Here is a 23,037-nt window from a genome sequence, read left to right as displayed (position 1 = left end):
GTAGAGTGTGTGTACTAGCACATGTGTGCGTATGCGTGTGTCTGTACCTGTGTATGTGTCTCTTCACAGTCCCCGCTGTTCCATAAGATGTTTTTTAATCTGTTTAAGTGTGTGCTTCTGCTCATAGAGCTGATACAATAGGTAGTACAGTTGAAGTTGGAAGTTTACATACACCTTAGACAAATACATTTGAACTCAGTTTTTCACAATTTCTGACATTTAATCCTAGTAAAAATTCCCTGTCTTAGGTCAGTTAGGATCACCCCTTTATTTTAAGAATGCGAAATGTCAGAATAATAGTAGAGAGAATGATTTATTTCAGCTTTTATTTAATTCATCACATTCCCAGTGGGTCAGAAGTTTATATACACTCAATTAGTATTTGGTAGCATTGCCTTTAAATTGTTTAACTTGGGTCAAACGTTTTGGGTAGCCTTCCACAAGCTTCCCATAATATGTTGGCTGAATTTTGGCCCATTCCTCCTGACAGATCTGGTGTAACTGAGTCAGGTTTGTAGGCCTCCTTGCTCGCACACGCTTTTTCAGTTCTGCCCACAAATGTTCTATGGGATTGAGGTCAGGCCTTTGTGATGGCCACTCTAATACCTTGACTTTGTTGTCCTTAAGCCATTTTGCCACAACTTTGGAAGTATCCTTGGGGTCATTGAAAGACCCATTTGCGACCAAGCTTTAACTTCCTGACTGATGTCTTGAGATGTTGCTTCAATATATCCACAAAATTATCCTTCCTCATGAAGCCATCTATTTTGTGAAGTGCAGGAGTCCCTCCTGCAGCAAAGCACCCCCACAACATGATGCTGCCACCCCCGTGCTTCACGGTTGGGATGGTGTTCTTCGGCTTGCAAGCCTCCCCTTTTTTCCTCCAAACATAACGATGGTCATTATTGCCAAACAGTTCTATTTTTGTTTCATCAGACCAGAGGACATTTCTCCAAAAAGTATGATCTTTGTCCCCATGTGCGGTTGCAAACCATAGTCTGACTTTTTTAAGGTGGTTTTGGAGCAGTGGCTTCTTCCTTGCTGAGCGGCCTTTCAGGTTATGTCGATATAGGACTCGTTTTACTGTGGATATAGATACCTTTGTACCTGTTTCCCCCAGCATCTTCACAAGGTCCTTTGCTGTTGTTCTGGGATTGAGTTGTACTTTTCACACCAATGTACATTAATCTCTAGGAGACAGAACGTGTCTCCTTCCGGAGCGTTATGACAGCTGTGTGGTCCCATGGTGTTTATACTTGTGTACTATTGTTTGTACAGATGAACGTGGTACCTTCAGGCGTTTGGAAATTGCTCCCATGGATGAACTAGACTTGTGGAGGTGTAACATTTTTTTCTGAGGTCTTGGCTAATTTTATTTAGATTTTCCCATGATGTCAAGCAAAGAGGCACTGAGTGTGAAGGTAGGCCTTGACATACATCCACAGGTACACCTCCAATTGACTCAAACAATGTCAATTAGCCTATCAGAAGCTTCTAAAGCCATGACATAATTTTCCAAGCTGTTTAAAGCCACAGTCAACTTGGTGTATGGAAACTTCTGACCCACTGGAATTGTGATAAAGTGAATTCTAATGTCTGTAAACAATTGTTGGAAAAATTACTTACAAAGCTATAGTATGTTAACAAGAAATGATTTGAGTGGTTGAAAAACTAGTTTTAATGACTGCAACCTAAGTGTATGTATATTCCTACCACCTATTGGGGACATTTGCAGCAGTCACTGATTCTTTAAGTTAACTCTCCTTACGTTCAGAACAGTGTGTGTATGAGTATGCGTTTGTGAGTACATTGTGAGTACATTTAATGTGTGTGCACGTGTTCTGGTAACTGTGTTTTACTAGATGTGTGTTTGTGTATATACAACACGGTGTGTGTGCATTGCCTTGTATAAAGCTATTGTGTGTATCTCTCTTTACAGATCTCCTCACTATGCCTGCCCTGAGGTCATAAGGGTAAGTGCACTCTCTCGCCACCTCTCTCTCTCTCGCTTTCTCATTGCTGTATTTCTCCCTTTTTCTCTCTCTTTTCTGTCTTTTTTTCTCTCTCTTTTCTCTCTCTCTCTCTCTCTCTCCCTCCCATAATGGCATTGCAGAACAAGCCCATTAGCCCTCTAACCATTCACGTTATAATGCTCTACTCTCAGCTCTGTATACAATGAGCTGTCTCTCAGGCTGTGGCAATGTCACACAGCCACGTGTTACGTCATCACAAGTCGTCCGATATGAGCAGTGCAGCTGTGAATCAGGTGTACGCCATGTGGATATGTGCTTGCATTGTCAAGAAGGATCCTGCAAGTAACGATTTTGTTGGATGGTGTATACCAGGTGTATTAAATCAAATCAAATGTTATTTGTCACATGCGCCGAATACAACAGGTGTGGTAGACCTTACAGTGGAATGCTTACTTCCAAGCCCTTAACCAGCAATGCAGTTTTAAGAAAAATAAGTGTTAAGTAAAAAATAGATAAGTAAAAAATGACAAATAAGAGTAACAAATAATTAAAGAACAGCAGTAAAATAACAATAGTGAGGCTATATACACCGGTACAGAGTCAATGCGTGGTGGCAAAGGTTAAAAATCAAATCAAATGAAATTGTATTTGTCACATACACATGGTTAGCAGATGTTAATGCGAGTGTAGCGAAATGCTTGTGCTTCTAGTTCCGACAATGCAGTACTAACCAACGAGTAATCTAACCTAACAATTCCACAACTACTACCTTATACACACACATGTAAAGGGATAAAGAATATGTACATAAAGATATATGAATGAGTGATGGTATGATGGTACAGAACGGCATAGGCAAGATGCAGTAGATGGTATCGAGTACAGTATATAAATATGACATGAGTAATGTAGGATATGTAAACATAAAAGTGCATAGTTTAAAGTGGCTAATGATACATGTATTACATAAAGATGGCAAGGTGCAGTAGATGATATAGAGTACAGTATATACATATACATTATATTAAGTGGTGAAGTTATTAATTACGCTTCGGATGGTTTATACAACCAGTCACTTCAAAGATACAGGCGTCCTTCCTAACTCAGTTGCCGGAGTGGAAGGAAACCGCTCGGGGATTTCACCATGCCAATGGTGACTTTAAATTAGTTACAGAGTTTAATGGCTGTGATAGGAGAAAACTAAGGATGGATCAACAACATTGTAGTTATTCCACAATACTGACCTAATTGACAGAGTGAAAAGAAGGAAGTTTGTACAGAATACAAATATTCCAAAACATTCATCCTATTTACAATAAGGCACTAAAGTAAAACACCAACAAAGTTTTATTTTTTTTTAAACTTTATGTCCTTAATACAAAACATTATGTTAGGGGCAAATCCAACACATCACTGAGTACCACTCTTCATATTTTCAAGCATAGTGGTGGCTGCATCATGTTATGGGTATGCTTGTCATCGGCAAGGACAAGGGAGTTTTTTAGGATACAAAGAAACAGAATAGAGCTAAGCACAGCCAAAATCCTAGAGGAAAACCTGGTTCAGTCTGCTTTTCAACAGACACTGACACAATAACCTAAAACATAATCCCAAATCTACATTGGAGTTGCTTACCAAGACGACATTGAATGTTCCTGAGTGGCCTAGCTGCAATTTTGACTTAAATCGACTTGAAAATGGCTGTCTAGCAATGACCAACAAATAACTTGAAATAATTTTTTAAGAATAATGTGCGACTATTGTACATTCCATCTGTGCAAAGCTCTTAGAGACTTACTCAGAAAGACTTACAGCTGAAATCACTGCCAAGGGTGCTTCTACAAAGTATTGACTCAGGGGTGTGAATACTTATGTAAATGCAATATTTTTGTATTTAATTTTCAATACATTTGTAAAAATTTGTTGTCAGTTTGTCTTTATGGGCTATTGCATGTAGATGTGTGAGAAAAAATATATATTTAATACGTTTTGATTATGTCAAGGGGTATTAATACTTTCTGAAGGCACTGTAAGCACTAACTCACCCAAGTGAGGGATTTAAAGGTTCATCTGAGGTTTTCAGTTCATAAAAATAATTTGTAATTTGTATCTCACCTCCATAACAAAAAGCATTATTGATTACTCTCTTTCACTCTATTTTTGTCTATCGTTATCTCTCTGTCTCACTCCTCACCCTTCCTCACCCTCTCTCTCTCCCTCTCTCTCTCTCTTTCTCAGGGGGAGAAGTACGACGGGAGGAAAGCAGACGTGTGGAGCTGTGGGGTCATCCTCTTTGCACTTTTAGTGGTGAGTGATTGACAGCTTCCCTGACGATGGCCTTGACACGTGCCCGGGCATCCTGCAATGGACCTTAAACGCTCATCTTCCTTCTCTCCTTCTGACCCGCAGCAGTAAACAAACAACAACAAAAATGACAAATACTAGCAAGTTGTTAAATTACGTGTGCTTATTGTGTGCTTACGTAACTTTTAAACCGGAATGAGAATAGGGAGAACAAATAGGAAGAAGTGCTATAAGTTCATCTGCGAGTCCCTCAGGCATATGTTGAGTTATTGTTGTGGTTTGATGTGAGGTAAAGTCACAGGGGACGTATTTGCCTGTGACACAATAAGTCTTCATGGGAAGCTGCACCTCAGTGACTCACTGGCTTTGGTCTACAGTGACTTTTACATTCCCTGGGGAGGAATTCGAGGCAAGAGACAGGACAAGGTTTGGAGACATAACTTAATAAATGTGGTAAAACAAACTTCTTGCCAATGGCCTGTGATTCCAGTTCTTGTCTGTACAGAATGTAAGTGAAAGACGACATTAGATTATTGGATCAGGACTGAAAATTAAATCGGCACCCTTTCATCCCCATATGATTGGTTGATTCATCATGTTTCTGATTGGAGCAGGGATTTCCTGGGCTGGCTTGACTGTCAGCTTTGTACTGACACCCATATGCTCATTAATCAGAGTATGTGTCACCTGCATTCACACACCACTCTGATTAGACAGTGACAAAGTGGAGAGCTGAGAACAAAGGAAATGATCGGCTGTGTGTGTGTTTCTCAATGCTGTGTCAATATGGCCATCTATTCTATCTCCCTGATGAAGGCGTGTTGCGACGGGAAGAGACTCGATCAGTAATGGTGTCATAAACTACACCTTCCATCCGTAGAAGTATGAATACTCTGCCTGTTTCAAATGTCAGATAGACCTTCACTGATGGTCATGAGTAATGCTCATGTATTGCTTTGGCTAGTGTCTCTTGAAACCCATTCGTATTAGAGATTTTGAAGAAGGCTGCCTAGAGCAGGGCTATGCTTTGGCTAACATCAAAAAAGAAGAACTGTGACTTTGTCAGATAGACCTACATTGACTGCCGTGAGTAAAGTTGTTCACTGTAGTCCCTTGGCTAACAACAATAATCTTGTTGTTGGTCAAGTGTGCTCCCTCTCCGGCCTCTAGGTCACCAGGCTGCTTGATATGGCGCACACCTGTCACCATCGTTACGCGCGTCAGTGCAAAATGACACTCATCTGGACTCCATCACCTCCTTCATGACCTGCCCTCAGCAAAAAAAGAAACGTCATCTCACTGTCAGCTGCGTTTATTTTCAGCAAACTTAACATGTGTAAATATGTGTATGAACATAACAAGATTCAACAACTGAGACATAAACTGAACAAGTTCCACAGACATGTGACTAACAGAAATTGAATATTGTGTCCCTGAACAAAGGGGGGGGTCAAATTTTAAAGTAACAGTCAGCTGGTGTGGCCACCAGCTGCATTAAGTACTGCAGTGCAACTCCTCCTCATCGAATGCACCCAATATGCCACTTCTTGCTGTGAGACGTTACCCCACTCTTTCACCAAGGCACCTGCAAGTTCCCGGACATTTCTGGGGGGAATGGCCCTAGCCCTCACCCTCCGATCAAACAGGTCCCAGACATGCTCAATGGGATTGAGATCTAGGCTCTTCGCTGGCCATGGCAGAACACTGACATTCCTGTCTTGCAGGAGATCACGCACAGAACGAGCAGTATGGCTGGTGGCATTGTCATGCTGGAGGGTCATGTCAGGATGAGCCTGCAGGAAGGGTACCACATGAGGGGGGAGGATTTCTTCTCTGTAACGCACAGCGTTGAGATTGCCTGCAATGACGACAAACTCAGTCCGATGATGCTGTGACACACCACCCCAGACCATGACGGACCTTTCACCTCCAAATCGATCCCGCTCCAGAGTAGAGGCCTCGGGAGAACGCTCATTCCTTCCACAATAAATGCGAATCCGACCATCACCCCTGGAGACAAAACCACGACTCGTCAGTAAAGAGCACTTTTTGCCAGTCCTGTCTGGTCCAGCGACATCATTACAGAATAACGCCTCACCAAAGGGAATTATCCGTTTTTTTTGTGTTGGAGGTGATGTCGGGTTCTGACTCCCGGAGTTACCTGGGAGGCATCAGCCAGTATGTCGGATTCCCATGCGTCGGCGGGTTCAACGGGTCCCCCTGCCTTAGCTGGCTCGACGCGTTTCCATGCCTCAGCTGGCAGCTGGCTCGACAGGCTGCCGTGCCTCAGCTGGCTCGACAGGCTGCCGTGCCTCAGCTGGCTCGCCAGGCTGCCATTCGTCAGGTTTCTGCGCCTTAGCAGATGTGACCCGTCCCCTCCTGATCCCCGCGCCAAAAGTGCACGTCAGGGAGGAGGTACTGTCACGTGTGCTCCCTCTCCGAACTCTAGGTCACCAGGCTGCTCGTTATGGAGCACACCTGCCACCATTGTTACGCGCGTAAGCTCATAATGACACTCACCTGGACTCCATCACCACCTTGATTTCCTGCCCTATATGTCACTCCTTTTGGTTCCTTCCCCAGGCTTCATTGTTTCAGTTTCATGTCTGTGCGATTTTTGCGTTTCTTGTTTTATATTTATTTATTAAAACACTCATTCCCTGAACTTGCTTCCCGACTCTCAGTGCACATCGTAACAGTTGTTTATCCGTGTCAGATGCTTACAGTACAGCCTCACCTGGCAGTCTAAGTTTCCTACTTTGGCATGACTCTAGATTTCCAATGCCGACTTACTGAGTGATATTACATATGGCCGGTTTCCCGGACACATATTAAGCCTTGTCTTGGACTAGGAAACACTTTTATTTGGGTAATGGGAATCTCCGTTGAATATTCTTTTTTTGTCCAGGATTAGGCTTTAAGTGGGTCCTGTAGACCAAGCCTAAGAATATCTGTGGTGGAACTTGAGCATCATTCTGGTAATAATGCTCCTCTCTGTGTTGTTCAGAGGACCACAGTGTAAATAAATGTATTAACTTTTTTTGTGTCATCCTTGATGCTTTGAATGCAGTGTATCCACTTGGCTGGCTGGATTTATGAATAGAATCGTATCATTCCAGGGTGCCCTGCCATTTGACGATGACAACCTGAGAAACCTGCTGGAGAAGGTGAAATTGGGTGTTTTCCACATGCCCCACTTCATCCCCCCAGACTGTCAGAACCTTCTTCGGGGCATGATCGAGGTGGATGCCACTAAGAGACTCACGGTACGTTCCTCTAAGATCAGCTCTAGGATCAGATGTATGTTCATAACCCCCTTATTTCGGGTAGACAATTCCCTTATTATCTGATCAGTTTACACCCCTAAGAGGTGGGTATGTCCCACCAAATCTACTGCTAAGATCAGGCCTAGGATCAGATGTATGTTCACAACACCCTTGTTTCAGCTGAAAGATGCACTTAATACTACATTTTTTCACTTTCAGGTGAAATGTAAATTGGTTCTCAATCAATACAGGGGGAAACTTCAAAAGGGACTAGCAGATATGTAACAAACAATTCCATCTCACTTTATTACCACAAAATATTGACTACCACAGTGTAAAGCTCTCACTCACAGTACTAGTAAAGCAGAAATCACTTATCACTGCAGAGAAAGGGAGTCATCTTCCCCTGATTTAGACTAAAGACACTCTGGGGCAGTTTATCATGCTCAGATTAAGACTATTCCTTGACTGAACATCACTTTTAATGGAGTTTCTACAGTTAGCATGTCCTTTTGTTCAGGAGTAGGCTTAATCTGGGTCCGGGAAACCTCCTCTCTGGTTCTAGACTCTAGACTAAGGGGCAGGCAAAGTACGGCCCGCGGCCCGCGGCCCGGATACATAAAAAAAAAAATATATATATATACATTACACTTTTTCTCCCCAATTTTGTGGAATCCTATTGGTAGTTATAGTTTTGTTCCATCGCTGCAACTCCCATACGGACTCGGGAGAGGCGAAGGTCGAGAGCCGAAACACGACCCAGCCAAGCCGAACTGCTTCTTGACACAATGCCCGCTTAACCCGGAAGGCTGGGTTAGAGGAAACACCGTACACCTGGCAACCGTGTCAGCATGCATGCGCGCGGCACACCACAGGAGTTGCTAGAGCGCGATGGGACAAGGACATTTCGGCCTGCCAAACCCTCTCCTAACCCAGACGACACTGGGCCAATTGTGCGCCACCTCATGGGTCTCCCAGTCACGGCCAGCTGTGACACAGCCTGGGATCAAACCCGGGTCTGTAGTGACGCCTCAAGCACTGCGACGCAGTGCCTTAGACCGTTGCCCAACTCGGGAGGCCCCTGCAAATAGTTTTGAACAAACAATTGGTCTCCCCCAAAAATGCGTCCCTCCGTCGAATTTCAAAATCCCGATGTGGCCCTCGAGCCTAGAAGTTTGCCCACCCCTGCTCTAGACAGCAATCCCATTGGCTGTTTGGTTCAGCCATCTGAGACACAGACAGTCAGCACTTCAAACCCTCCCACAGCTACAGTGTGACTTCCTGCCGTAACGTCTGCTTCCAACTCACACTCTCAAACACGTAGATCCCCTGAAAGCAGCTCACTTTCCAGCCCACTTTCCACTCACACTCTCAAACACATAGATCCCCTGAACGCAGCTCACTTTCCAGCCCACTTTCCACTCACACGCTCAAACACATAGATCCCCTGAACGCAGCTCACTCTCCAGATCCCAATCACCTGAATTCTGATCACCTGTTCACACACCTGTATGTCATTATCAAACACTATTTAGTTCAGTTATCTGCACCCCTTCATTGTGAGGTATTGTTTGTTTTGTGACACGTGTCTATTTGGAGCGCTGTGTTTCCCGTAATTTAATCCTCCGGTGTGTGATAGTTTTGGCCTGCCTCACTAACGACGCCTTTTGCCTATTCCCTGACTGTACTTTAGCCTATTGTATTTCCTGTTATCAGCCTATGGCCTGATCTCCCGGATGACGTTACTAGCCTTTTCCCTGCCTGTACTGTTGCCTTTTTGGACCCCCTGTGTATGACCTTCTGCCTGCCCCTGGACCCAGCTACCTGCCTCCTCCTGTGGTCCTTTACAAATAAACACCTGCTGCGCCCTGCGCTTGAAACCAGCTCTCCGTCTCCCATCGTGTTCATTACACCTCCAACAGTTAACTAGATTACTCTCACTCACATCAATTAGCGTTGAGTTTTCTGTCAAGGAGAGGGTTATTTCCCAGTTGCCCAATGTTTTAAGTGTCCCTCACTAAGCTGGTTTTCTATCTGTTTAATCTACTCAACAAATAATATTAATATTAATGCTAGAATGTTTTTTTGTTTTTTATGTATTGAAGTAAGTGGAAGCCCCATAGAAATTAATATACACTACATGACCAAAAGCACGTGGACCCCTTGCACGTCGAACGTCTCATTCCAAAATCATGGGCATTAATATGGAGTTGGTCCCCCCTTTTCTGCTACAGCAGCCTCTTGGAAGGCTTTCCACTAGATGTTGCAACATTGCTGCGGGGACTTGCTTCCATTCAGCCACAAGGGTATTAGTGAGGTTGGGCACTGATGTTGGGCGATTAGGCCTGGCACGCTGGGGGCGTTCCAATTCATCACAAAGGTGTTCGATGGGGTTGAGGTTAGGGCTCTGTGCAGGCCAGTCAAGTTCTTCCACACCAATCTCGACAAACCATTTATGTATGGACCTCGCTTTTTTTGCACAGGGGCATTGTCATGCTGAAACAGGAAAGGGCCTTCCCCAAACTGTTGTCACAAAGTTGGAAGCACAGAATCATCTAGAATATAATTGTATGTTGTAGCATTAAGATTTTCCTTCACTGGAACTAAGGGGCCTAGCCCCAGACCATTCTTCCTCCTCCACCAAACTTTACAGTTGGCACATTCGGGCAGGTAACCTTCTCCTGGCATCCGCCAAACCCAGATTTGTTCGTCAGACTGCCAGATGGTGAAGCATGATTCATCACTCCAGAGAAAGCATTTCCACTGCTCCAGAGTCCAGTATGAGCTTTATACCACCCCAACCAATGCTTGGCATTGTTCATGGGAATCTTAGGCTTGTGTGCGGCTGCTCGGCCATGGAAACCCAATTCATGAAGCTCCAGACGAACAGTTCTTATGCTGACGTTGCTTCCAGAGGCAGTTTGGAACTTGGTAATAAGTGTTGCAATCGAGGACAGAAGATTTTTACGCATTATGCGCTTCAGCACTCGGCTGTCCCGTTCTGTGAGCTTGTGTGGCCTACCACTTCGCGGATGAGCTGTTGTTGCTACTAGACATTTACACTTTACAATAACAGCACTTACAGTCGACCGGGGCAGCTCTAGCAGGGCATACATTTGACAAACTGACTTGTTGGAAAGGTGGCCTCCATTGACGGTGCCACGTTGAAAGTCACTGAGCTCTTCAGTAAGGTCATTCTACTGCCAATGTTTGTCTATGGCGATTGCATGGCAGTGTGCTCTATTTTATACACCTGTCAGCAATGGGTGTGGCTGAAATAGACTAATCCACTAATTTGATGGGGTGTCCGGATACTTCTGTACATACAGTGTTTTATATTTTTGTCAGTACAGTAGATAAAGACTGGTTGTTACTAGAAGCCTTACGTGTGTCTTAATGCGTACAGTAAGAACGGATAAGGCATGTTGCTGTGTTCATTTGTCTGTCTGTCTGTCTGTCTGTCTGTCTGTCTGTCTGTCGCAGCACCTGTTCCACGTGCTGTGTCATTAATGATGTCATGTTTTTTCCTCTTCCTGTGTGTCTCTGCAGTTAGAGCAGATCCAGAAGCACAACTGGTACATGTGAGTAGAGCTCCTTTCTATGTGTGTGTGTGTGTGTGTGTGTGTGTGTCTTTGTGTGTGTACATGCATACGACTGGCTGTTTTGTGCATATAATAGATAAATGCACTTTTACCTGTGAAATTCAATTAAATTGACATAATGTAGCAAATATTCAAACAAAGGGTCAGTAGATAAAAGTATTGCACTTACATAGGCTAAATTAATGAATGGGAACTAATGGAATCGGAAGTAAAAAATTTCGCAGCCTTTATAGTAAGAGAAGGTCCATTAGGACAGATGTGAGCGGTTCTAGTAGTTGCCCTACACACCACCTGAACATAAAATACCATCATGTTCTTAGTTTTAATGGAACTCTGTTCTCCTCCTAAATGGCTTGGCCCTAACAATGCAGGCTTAAGGATCTGCCCCTTTTTTTCAATTTTCGCCGAAAATGACCGAAAATGACGAAAATGACATACCCAAATCTAACTGCCTGTAGCTCAGGACCTGAAGCAAGGATATGCATATTCTTGAAACCATTTGAAAGGAAACACTTTGTCGTTTGTGGAAATGTTGAATTGATGTAGGAGAATATAACACATTAGATCTGGTAAAAGATAATACAAAGAAAAAAACGCTTTTTATTTAAATTTTGTACCATCATCTTGGTACAATGCAAGAGAAAGGCTATAATGTATTATTCCAGCCCAGGCACAATTTCGATTTTGGCCACTAGATGGCAGCAGTGTATGTGCAACGTTTTACACTGATTCAATGAACCATTGCATTTCCGTTCAAAATGTTGTATCAAGACTGCCCAAATGTGCCTAATTGGTTTACGAATACATTTTCAAGTTCATAACTGTGCACTCTCTGTCAAACAATAGCATGGTATTATTTCACTGTAATAGCTACTGTAAATTGGACAGTGCAGTTAGATTAACAAGAATTTAAGCTTTCTGCCAATATCAGATATGACTATGTTCTGGGAAATGTTCTTGTAACTTAAAACCTCATGCTAATCACATTAGCCTATGTTCGCTCAACCGATCTTGTAGAGGATACCTCCTCTCAGAAAAGAGGCAAGGACCGTTCTACTGTTCAGCAATGTAATAATGTGTGTTGCTCATTACTACATTATGTCAGTTCATCATTGCTATTCAGCAATCTACGATATTGTATACTGAACAAAAATCTACAAGCAACATGGAAAGTGTTGGTCCCATGTTTCAAGAACTGAAATAAAAGATCCCAGACATTTTTCATACACACGAAAAGCTTATTTCGCTCAAATTTTCGGGAACAAATTTGCTTACATCCCTGTTAGTTATCATTTCTCCTTTGTCAAGATAATTCATCCACCTTACAGGTGTGGCCTATCAAGAAGCTGATTAAACAGCATGATCATTACACAGGTCCACCTTTTGCTGGGGAAGATAAAAGGCCACTCTAAAATGTGCAGTTTTGTCACACAACACAATGCCACAGATGTCTCAAGTTTTGAGGGAGCGTGCAATTGGCATGCTGACTGCAGGAATGTCCACCAGAGCTCTTGCTAGGGAATTGAATGTTCATATCTCTACCATAAGCCGCCTCCAACATCGTTTTAGAGAATTTGGCAGTACGTCCAACCGGCCTCACAACCACCGACCATGTGTAACCACGCCAACCCAGGACCTCCACGCCTGGCTTCTTCACCTGCGGGATCATCTGAGACCAGCTACCCGGACAGCTGATAAAATTGTGGATTTGCACAACTGCAGAATTTCTGGTATGGCCAGGCATATGCTACGGACAATAAACGCAATTGCATTTTATCGATATCAATTTTAATGCACAGAGATATTGTGATGAGATCCTGAGGCCCATTGTCGTGCCATTCATCCGTCGCTGTCATCTTAAGTTTCAGCATGAAAGTGCACGTACCCATGTTGCAAAGATCTGTACACAGTTCTTGGAAGCTGAAAATGTAACCAGTTCTTCCATGGCCTGCATACTCACCAGACATGTCACCCGTTGATTATGTTTGGGATGCTTTGAATCGACGTGCACGACAGCATGGACCAGTTCCCACCAATATCCAGTAACTTCGCACAGCCATTGAAGAGGAGTGGGACAACATTCCACAGGCCACCATCAACATCCAGATCCACTCCAAGATGATTGCGCCGCATGAGGCAAATAGTGGTCACACTACTGACTTGTTTTCTGATCTACACCCATATCTTTTTTTAAGGTGTCTGTGACCAACATATGCCTATCTGTATTCCCAGTCATGTGAAATCCATAGATTATGGCCTAATGATTTGTATTTTTTTATTTACTGATTTCCTTATATGAACTGTAACTCAGTAAACTCTTTGAAATTGTCGCATGATGCATTTATATTTGTGTTCAGTGTGTCTTCGTCATGTTTGGTGGATTCATTTTCTTAACGGTAAAGTAGTTTCACAATTCTGCTAGCTTTGTAGTGTGTTTTTGTCACTGCTAACATTGCTAACATTGAAAATCTCCCGCTGTTAGCGTTCTACTCCACTGTATTGCCTATCTAGATAAGCTGGTTAAGAAACTACAAGTTAAAGTTGTCTTTTTCTACAGAAACAGATAGTGCCTTTTTCTCTAAGCAGTAAGAAGCAAATTATTTGGTCAACCTTTTTATCTGCTCTTGACTACGGTGATGTTATTTATCAAAGTGCAGCTGCTACTCCTCTTAAACCTTTGGACGCTGTTGTAAAATACCTAGGTCTCAATATGTCTTCCCTGGTGAAAAAAAGTATTTATATATAAAAAAAAACATCTGTCAGTCATTCCTGTCATTCTTCCTGTCTGTCAGAGCCGGGAAGAACGAGCCAGAGCCGGAGCAGCCTGTCCCCAGGAAGGTGGCCATCAGAACCCTGAGCACTGAAGAGATAGACCCGGACGTCCTGGAGAGCATGCACTCTCTGGGTTGCTTCAGAGACAAGGGCAAACTCACCAAAGACCTGCTCTCTGACGAGTGAGTAATAGAGGGATGCGAGGGAGGGAGGGAGAGGGTAAAGAGGGCGAGGGAGGACTGTAAGGATGGAAGGGCTAAAGAAGTACACTCAGTGCTGCTTTGGGGACACAAAGAAACGCACCAAAGACTTTCTCTCTGTGGAGGGAGGGAGGGAGATAATGCACTCACTGGGCTGTGTCAGAGATGAGAGCAAACTGATGAAAGACCTGCTCTCTGACAAGAGGGAAGGAGAAAGGGATGGAGAGATATGGAGGGAGAAATGGAAGTGTCGGCGAAGTCATCCGCTCTGAGGTGCTTCAAGGACATCCGACAGGATGACTTGACTGTCTTGTCTCCCCAGTGATAACCAGGAGAAGATGATCTACTTCCTGCTGCTGGACCGGAAGGAGAGGTACCCCAGTCAGGAGGACCAGAACCTCCCCCCGCGCAGTGAGATAGGTAGGCTTGTCCAAATCACCCCATACACAATAGGAGAAGTAGACTAGTCCAAACCTTCTATGCCTTGTATGAATAAAAACCTGCAGTAGCTACACCATAACTCAGATAAGATGTTCTGTCACACGTGTAGTTGGTTTGTTTGTTAACTAGTTCTCTTTCTTGCTTCACTTGCTTCTCCCCTGACCCCTAACATTTGACCCCTGACCCCTGTTCAGCTGACCCGCCCAGGAAGCGGGTGGACTCCCCCATGTTGAACCGCCATGGGAAGAGGAGGCCGGAGAGGAAGTCTATGGAGGTGCTGAGTGTCACAGAGGGGGGCTCTCCTGTGCCCGTACGACGAGCCATCGACATGGCAACACATGGGCAGAGGTATGGTGTGGTGTACACACACATACAGTACATGGACTCACTCACACGTATCACATTGACACACATACACACATGCACAAGTACATGCAACACATATCAGTGTAAGCACACCCACACATACACACATCGACACACATACACACTAATGCTCACACGAACACACACACACACCCTGGGCAGTCTCCGATTATTTTTTAACCGCCCGCTTTGGGCTGGATGTGTCAATGTGTAGTTCATACATGCATAAGCTATGAGTAGAATTACTGTCTTACCTCAATTAGCCACGAAATCCCTAGTTTGAAAGTGACTGTTTATCGTGAAGCTGTGCCGTGCCATTCTCCCTACGTTGAGCTTTAGCCTCTCACATTTGAGTGGCAGCTAGCAAGAGGCCTGCCCAGCATTATCTAATGAGGCAGGCCCAACGGCTCAGTGGACACAGCAGAGAGAGAGAGAGAGAGAGAGAGCAATGACGTGGTGCACATATTGGCACATATGTGACGTAGTATGCAATTTTGGGGGCCACTTCTTGCTTGTGAGTGCTACTCTCAGAACTACTGGCTAAAAAGTATACAAAATGACCGGAGAATCTCTTTAACAAACAGACACGTGCATGCATGGACACACACACACACCACAAACACACACGTACACACCATACCAACACGTACACAAACACACACGCCGGATTCACATACGTAGGAGTAGGGTGCCTACATATTATGGATTTCCGGTTGGATATCTCATTCTATTAGTTCAATCTGCTGTGTGTGTACTTCCAGTAGAATCCCTCCTCTCACTAACTGAATTATTAAGCTGCTTAGAGTGTTATGACAGCCTGACACTGACAGAAAAGTTTACAACTTTCTGCGCGGGTGAGTCTTCCAAAGAGGATAGAGGCTTTAAGACTTCAACATTTTTTTATGCCACATGTGAGAATAACCCCATATTATCATGACCGTTCAAAGTGTCTTACCTCTTTGTTTAATCTGTTTTTACTTGCTGATTAATATATTCATGTCATGTGTGAATCTTTTTTTTCATGTTTTCCATTGTCATGTCATGATCAATAATTGTTCTTCTTCTGTTAACTTTTCCTTTCAAGACTAATATTTCTTCCTGTGCATTGGTCATTGTGAGCAATAGCCAGCTCTGTATTGCATACACAAGTAACGTGAGGTTGCCAACTCATGACGTATACAATAATCTGTACTTTTTAGGGAATGCTTAGAATCAGTCCCTTTATGTGACTGTCTTTCTGTCTGTCTCTTTACTTTCTTTCTGTCTGTAGTAAGTCTGTTTTCAGTAAAAGCTTGGATATCACAAACGCTAACTTCACCAAAGAAGAAAGGTATTTGTCACTTTTGTCTGTCTCTCTTGCCACAGTTGAGTTTCAGAGGGGTTTTCCCATTCCCATTCTCACCATGTTTAAGTCTATAAGCCTTTGAGAGGGTAGTCGAGTAAACTTCAATAAAAACTAAGCTCCCGTTTTGTCTGCATAAAATTCATTCCCAAAGAATCGAACCTCCTGCCGTTAGAATACTTCTGAAACTTTTACCAGAAGTTCACTTGACTGCCTGGCTATCTGATCATGAATTCACACAATAAAGCCCTTATTTTCATACTGTGGTAAACTGGGCCAATGTGATCAGGCCTAGACTGAACTGAAGGAGAGAGGAGATAGAGAAGAGATGGAGGGAGGGAGTCTTCTCTGCACCCTCGGCTGCTTCCATGCACATCAAAAGCATCTTATCCTCCTCTCCTCCTCCTTCTTTTGGCCCCTCTCTTTCCTTTGATGCTGTAGTTTCGGCGTCCCAGGGCAAATCCCAATTTTAGGTCAACTTCCTCGTTTCCCTGTTTTGCCTCCTTCCCCATTGTGTGTCTGTGTGTGTGTGTGTGTGTGTGTGTGTGTGTGTGTGTGTGTGTGTGTGTGTGTGTGTGTGTGTGTGTGTGTGTGTGTGTGTGTGTGTGTGTGTGTGTGTGTGTGTGTGTGTGTGTGTGTGCGCGCGTGCGTGTGTGCCTGAACGTATGTGTGTGTGTGCCTGTTTCCGCTCCCATGCATGTGTGAATTTGTTTGTCTGCTGCCCGTCTATTTGTGAGGTTACCACACCATGGTGAGTCAGGTCCAATCTTCCTTTCAAAGCCTATTCACGGATGACCTTGTGTCCAGGAACACAGTTTAGAGACGCTTCCCCGATCCGCCCCCCCCCCCCACCCCACCGCACCGTACAGAGAGCGATTAGCATAAATTAATTGGTGGGAATGCAGATGGGGCGTTTTGCTGGAGCGAAGAAGAGAAGAACAAATAGGGATGGAAATAAGGCAATCACATCCCTCTGAATAGTCTTTTATCTCCATTATTTAATTAGAGCGATACAGTGGTAAACACACACACACACACATGCACACCAGTGCACACGTACACACAAACACACATTGTATTTCATCGGCATCGAACAACAGATTTCTTTCAATTATGTGCTTGAAAGACTACCTGATCTTGGCAAGGTGTGTATGATCGCACACACAAGCACAATAAAGTGTTGTAATTAAAAAACGCCTCACCCGGCCCACCATCAACATACAGCAGAATAAGGCATGAACAGCCATTACATTTCCAAAGTTTACACACGCAAAATAGGATTGACTGAAAGCATATGACTATATGTATATGCAGGGGCCCTACTTTGGTTTTAGAAGTGGGGAGGACATAATTATTATTCGTTTTTTTTAAGTTTTTTATCCTGTCGGATAAACACTCCAATCAGCCTACCCGACAGCTCGGAAGCATCCGCATGGTCCTAAAATACACCGTTGCCTCGTTTTGTATCACATTTCAATGATAGAACAACTTGCAATTTGACTCATATGTACTCAGTTATCAATATTTACTACATGTCCAAATACAGTATGGCAAGCTCATAGAGAGACCTCTAAGGGAAACTCCTCTGCATCTTAACTCTGTGGCTTGTAGTATGTCTCCCTTCATAAATCTTCTTCCGTTGTTACAGTTTCATGTAGTGTGTGGTGCAGTACCGTTACATCATCTCCTGTGTCTCTACTGTGACATCGAAGTCCGTCTGTGTGGAACCCCGTCTGGGCGATTCCATTGCGGTTCGGTGAAAAGGCAACTCAGCTCTTCGGTTCTCGTTCGCTCGCCTTACGTTTTTGTATTACTGTCGCCACTTTGTAATCCAGATGGGTGAAATCCTTCCCTGAGGTTGAAGCTTAGCGTTTGTGTGTGTGTGTGTGTGTGTGTGCGAGTGCACGTGCGCGCCACACTGCAGCATATTTAACCGTGATTTACTGTTTCAATTTTAGTTTCCAACAAAATAGCCAAATCGTCGATGGCAAATGAAATCCCCGAACCTTCGCTTGTCATCAGTGGCCCTATGTGATGTGAGGAAGGGAGGGGTTGACAACAGAGGATGGACAAGAGAAGGGGAATAAATAAAAGGAAGACATGAAAAGTGAATGAATTGTAAATAAAGAATGAAAAGGCTCAACTGGAGTAGAATAGAGACACGGCAGTGATTCATTTTGAGGTGTGTGTGTGTGTGTGTGTGTGTGTGTGTGTGTGTGTGTGTGTGTGTGTGTGTGTGTGTGTGTGTGTGTGTGTGTGTGTGTGTGTGTGTGTGTGTGTGTAATCGTGGCATAGCTGACATGTTTGAAGTATTTATCGATGTTGACTTTGGACCCTGATGCTTTGCATGTCTTGTTGTCATGTAGACAGACACGGTTGGCCATTACACCCAATCTAGTATTTAAAAGCCAACACACACCAAACCTTTCAACGGTCTGCCGTTTTAGTCTACAGCCACTGTGACTGTGTTAGTCATATTGTACACACGAGCCATTTGAAGCTCTGCACAAGGACAGCTCTGATGCCTCATCAGAGATAAAAGGCAAGGTAGAGGAAGAGGGAGACAGAGATTGACAGACAGAGAGAGAGAGATAGAGAGAGAGAGAGAAAAAAAAAGAGAAATGGAGAGCGTGATGAGCCAGGAAGAGAGTGAGTAAGAGGGAGAGCGAAAGAGAGAGTGAGAGAGAGCGTGACCACTATGACTGATAAAAAACTGAGGAAAACAGGCTATGTTGCTATTAAGAGGCCGCCATAGGCAGACCTGGCTCTCAAGAGAAGACAGGCTATGTGCACACTCACCACAAAATGAGGTGGAAACTGATCTGCACATCCTAACCTCCTGGCAAATGTGCGATGATATAAGAAATACTTATTTCCCTCACATTACATGGACCCCAAAATAGTTTGAAAACAAATCAAATATTGATAAACTCCCATATCTGTTATGTGAAATACCGGCAGTATGCACTCATCGCAGCAAAATCTGTGACAAGTTGCTGCTATAGAAAAGGGCAACCAGCGGAAAACAAACAGCAACGTAAATGAAAGCTATATTTATCTGTTCATTTATTTCCCCTTGCCATTTGTACTTCTTCTATGTGCACATTCTAACAACACTACACATAATGGATAATATAACATTTCAAACTTGTGTGTGTTTAATGTTAATTGTTTATCTGTGATTGTTTATTTTACTCGCTTTTGGCAATATAAACATTGCTTCTCATGCCAATAAAGCCCCTTTGAATTGAATTGAAATGAGAGAGAGCGGGAGAGAGAGAGAGAGAGGGAGAGATTGAAAGACAGAGAGAAATGTGTTTAATAAAACAGCTCAGAAATCCCGACCTGAACAGACTCCCTCCCCAGGGGTGAAATAACCCTGTCTACATCCACAGTTATCCATCCTTGTTTGAGTCAATCTCCTCTACTTACCAACGTATGATTCAATCTCCGCCATCCTTTTTAGCTCAGGGCAAAGTTTTCAAAAAGTACAGATAGCGGCATACAGTACAAAGTGCTACAGCCACATACAACTGTGTTCAAGGTAGTTACGTTAGTTTAATGAACTCGTCTTATTCTGATCTCTTTCCTCCACTTCTTCCAGAAGCTTCTGCTAGAAAATGCCATTATGCACAGATCTAAGATCAGCTTACCCTCCCAAATTGCAGCTTGAACCATTATGGGGTAAATCACAAAACCAATCTTAGATCAGTGTGTAGGGGCAACTTCATCCTACTCCTTTTGAAGCTTATATGCGTTTGTCCCCCATGCTTTCTGTCCTCCCTTCAGCTAGGGGTGTGCCAGTGTGTGCTCATATTGTAGTGTTCAGTGTTTTCCCGTTGCAGTCGCCCATATTGCATTGTCAGAGGATCTCTTTAACCTGTGTGTCTGCGTGTGTGTCTACAGGTCACGGTCTATCAGTGGAGCGTCCTCCGGTCTCTCCACTAGTCCTCTCAGCAGTCCCAGGGTAAGAGTTCGGTTGTTCCGTACCCCCCCCCCCCCCCCCCCGCTGGCCCACCGGGGCCTACACTGCACCGCACCAACTCACCTCACCGCTAGCTCTGCTGTGATGCGGTTGTCACCGGAATGCACACGCTGCTATTCACTCACTACGGCCACTCATAAGGCTATGAATAAGGCAGCTCATGGAGGAATCTGACGTGAAGCCTGCATAATCCTGTCATAAGAATAGTGTAAAGCTACCCGTCTCTATACCCTATGACAGCTTATGACTAGGGCCATGTGTTTTGGACAATCATGTCACAAGACCTGGATTTTAACTTTATTTAAAAGCTTTTTCTTTAAACTGTTTTTATTTGTATGTCAGACGGTCCAGCACCATCCTCAGACAATTGCGTTCATTTTTGGTGTAATTCTATTTCTGGAAAAGGCTTCAAAGGAAGGTTAAAATCTATGTCACATGTCATGATAGCCCAAAACACAGGGCATGACTAATGACACCTGACATAACGCTGGCATCAGGATTTTGTGTCATTAATGGGTTAGTATCAGTTGTTACACTGTCACGTATGATTGGTTATCATGACCTGTTACGACTGTCGTCGTATCATCGTTACGACAGAGCTATGTAGGCTGCATGTCACAGGGCTTCTTGTGATGTCTCATAAGGGCTTAAGTACCGATGAGGGAACCCATCGTTCTTGTTTGAAAGGTCTTAATTCCCCCAACAGCTCATCAGATTGCAAACACATCCATTATTTGAAATCCCATATGTGGGATTTCAGTGTTCAATGACCAGTACTATAAAATAGTAACATAATCCATCAAAGTCATCTTCGATGAGGGAATACATTAGAAAGTGCTGCCATGTTATAAAATGACTGTAAAAGTTTGGGCTACAAATCATCTCACCAGCTCCTAGGTAGCATGCACAGTTCCTCCGTTCTTTTACTAAGGCCATGCATTTTTAACGCCAGCCCTTAGCGAGGATACAAACATGCAGTCATCCCATATTCTGCCTCTTCTTGCTGAACTGTCAGTGTCGTGAACGATTCTGTATAAGTTTCATAGTTAAGGATATATTTCTTTCGGGCAAATATTTATGTCTGTCAGCATGGTGCCTAAATGTGACTTCCTATCCTTTTTTTAATGCTGAGTGATACTGTAAAAGACTTGGTTCAGATAGTGGTGATGCCATTTCAGTCCTCCTTTTTTAAGTATATATATTGTGCCGATTATGTAAGGCTACATATTGTGTCACACATTGATGGGATCATTCTACAGGGGATTAGGGTTTAGGAGTATAATTTGACCTTTAAACTTTAGAGCACCCACATGCACTCACACACACACACACACACAGGGACATACACGCTCATGCGTTATATTTCATTAGGATCACTTCAGCAAGGCAGTCGACATAAACACTTCAACAATGCTGCCATATGAGTGACACAACAAAAAGCCGATAAGCCTTGCAATAAACTTTGAACACATGCCAGTTTTCATTAGCTGTCATAAACGTTCATGTCCTGTCATGATAGTTGCTATGTCATTCATACCACAGCATTGTGCATGCAGTACGGCTGCTTTCCAACAATGCAGTCTGGGAGCTAATGCAGTTAGCGTCGGGTGCTGTTTCGGTTGCCGGTTTGGGTTTGGCTTCATGAATGCTTGTAATGTTCTACACTTCTGTCCCCCCCATGGTGCTGCTGCCTCCTGGTTGGCTGGTTGTGCTAATGGCATGTTCTTCTTGTCTTTCTTTCTGCACTCTCACCACTCTCCCTGCCTGTGTGTCACTCGCTCCACCTATCCTCTCCTCCATGTCATTTCTTACTATATTGCTGGTTTTTTTCCTGGTGCCTTTTCATTGCAATCCACCTTTATTGGGTTGTGGTGTTTTCTATATATGTCCCTTGGCTTCTGGGCGTGGTCTCTCATTGGCTGCCTGCGCTGTCAATCTAACGGTGCGTGTCCAATCGCAGCCGGTCCGGCGCTTCTTTATCCCGCCCCAGTCGCCGGACCTCTGTCAGTCGCCCAACTGTAGCCCCACCCATTCCCCAGAGTCCCGTCTTAACCATAACGGGGTAGGGGGGGCTAATCGCGTGCACCCACATCCGCTCCCCAACTCCTACACGCCAAAGATGGGGTCCCCCCTGATGCACCCCCGCACACAGACCCTCCCCGCCAAGCCCAAAGTGTCTGAGAAGCCCCTTCAGACCACCAGGTCCAACCCACTTCCCAACTTGGCTGACAGCCCAACCACCCCCAAGTCGGAGCCCACCTCCCCCTCATCACCCCTGGGCAGCCCCCCCTGCGTCACCAACAGCCCGCGGCCACGCCGCCACCCGCCCCTCACCGTGCCCCCTAAGCTCTCCATCCCCCTGTCCCCGATGCCACCCATGTCCCCCCTTCGCCGGCACCGCCTCCACCCTGACCACAACGGTCACAAATCTGTCCCCACCATACAGGTGACTCCACACCCCTCTCCGCTGGGGAGCCCCCTCCCCACCCCCAAGGGCACTCCGGTGCACACGCCCAAGGATAGCCCGGCAGGCACCCCCAGCCCCACGCCGCCCCCCAGCCCCTCCATCGGCGGACTGCCCTGGAGGACGCGTCTCAACTCCATCAAGAACAGCTTCCTGGGCTCGCCGCGCTTCCATCGCAGGAAAATGCAAGGTACTGGACTGGACTGAGGGAATGAGGCAGGGTGTCCACAAACACTAACAGTAGGTATAAGAATGGGACCCTTTGGTGGCTCACAGCTACATCTTTCTGGGCTGCGTAGATCATCCCCAGGGTAACGACGTG

The 23,037-nt window shown here is 44.5% G+C and overlaps 1 protein-coding gene across 6 annotated transcripts in view; it reads left to right on the top strand.

Moving 5' to 3' along the window:
* Nucleotides 1–23,037, top strand: part of LOC129834281 (serine/threonine-protein kinase BRSK2-like) — a 181,560-nt gene that overhangs the window by 140,210 nt on the left and 18,313 nt on the right. For 3 of the 6 annotated variants that reach the window (XM_055899132.1, XM_055899130.1, XM_055899129.1), the window contains exons 6-15: nt 1,940–1,973; nt 4,212–4,280; nt 7,397–7,543; nt 11,093–11,124; nt 13,938–14,099; nt 14,440–14,537; nt 14,753–14,906; nt 16,195–16,254; nt 20,173–20,233; nt 22,212–22,905. In XM_055899132.1, the coding sequence (XP_055755107.1) occupies nt 1,940–1,973; nt 4,212–4,280; nt 7,397–7,543; nt 11,093–11,124; nt 13,938–14,099; nt 14,440–14,537; nt 14,753–14,906; nt 16,195–16,254; nt 20,173–20,233; nt 22,212–22,905 (1,511 nt within the window). The remainder of the gene's footprint in view (nt 1–1,939; nt 1,974–4,211; nt 4,281–7,396; nt 7,544–11,092; nt 11,125–13,937; nt 14,100–14,439; nt 14,538–14,752; nt 14,907–16,194; nt 16,255–20,172; nt 20,234–22,211; nt 22,906–23,037) is intronic. The other 3 variants (XM_055899133.1, XM_055899134.1, XM_055899131.1) reach the window with 3 other exon arrangements.

This window comes from Salvelinus fontinalis, chromosome 35 (genome assembly GCF_029448725.1).
Source record: "Salvelinus fontinalis isolate EN_2023a chromosome 35, ASM2944872v1, whole genome shotgun sequence".
Lineage (NCBI taxonomy): Eukaryota > Metazoa > Chordata > Actinopteri > Salmoniformes > Salmonidae > Salvelinus > Salvelinus fontinalis.
Note: the sequence above shows the minus strand (reverse complement) of the source record. Positions and strands in the feature narration are given on the sequence as shown.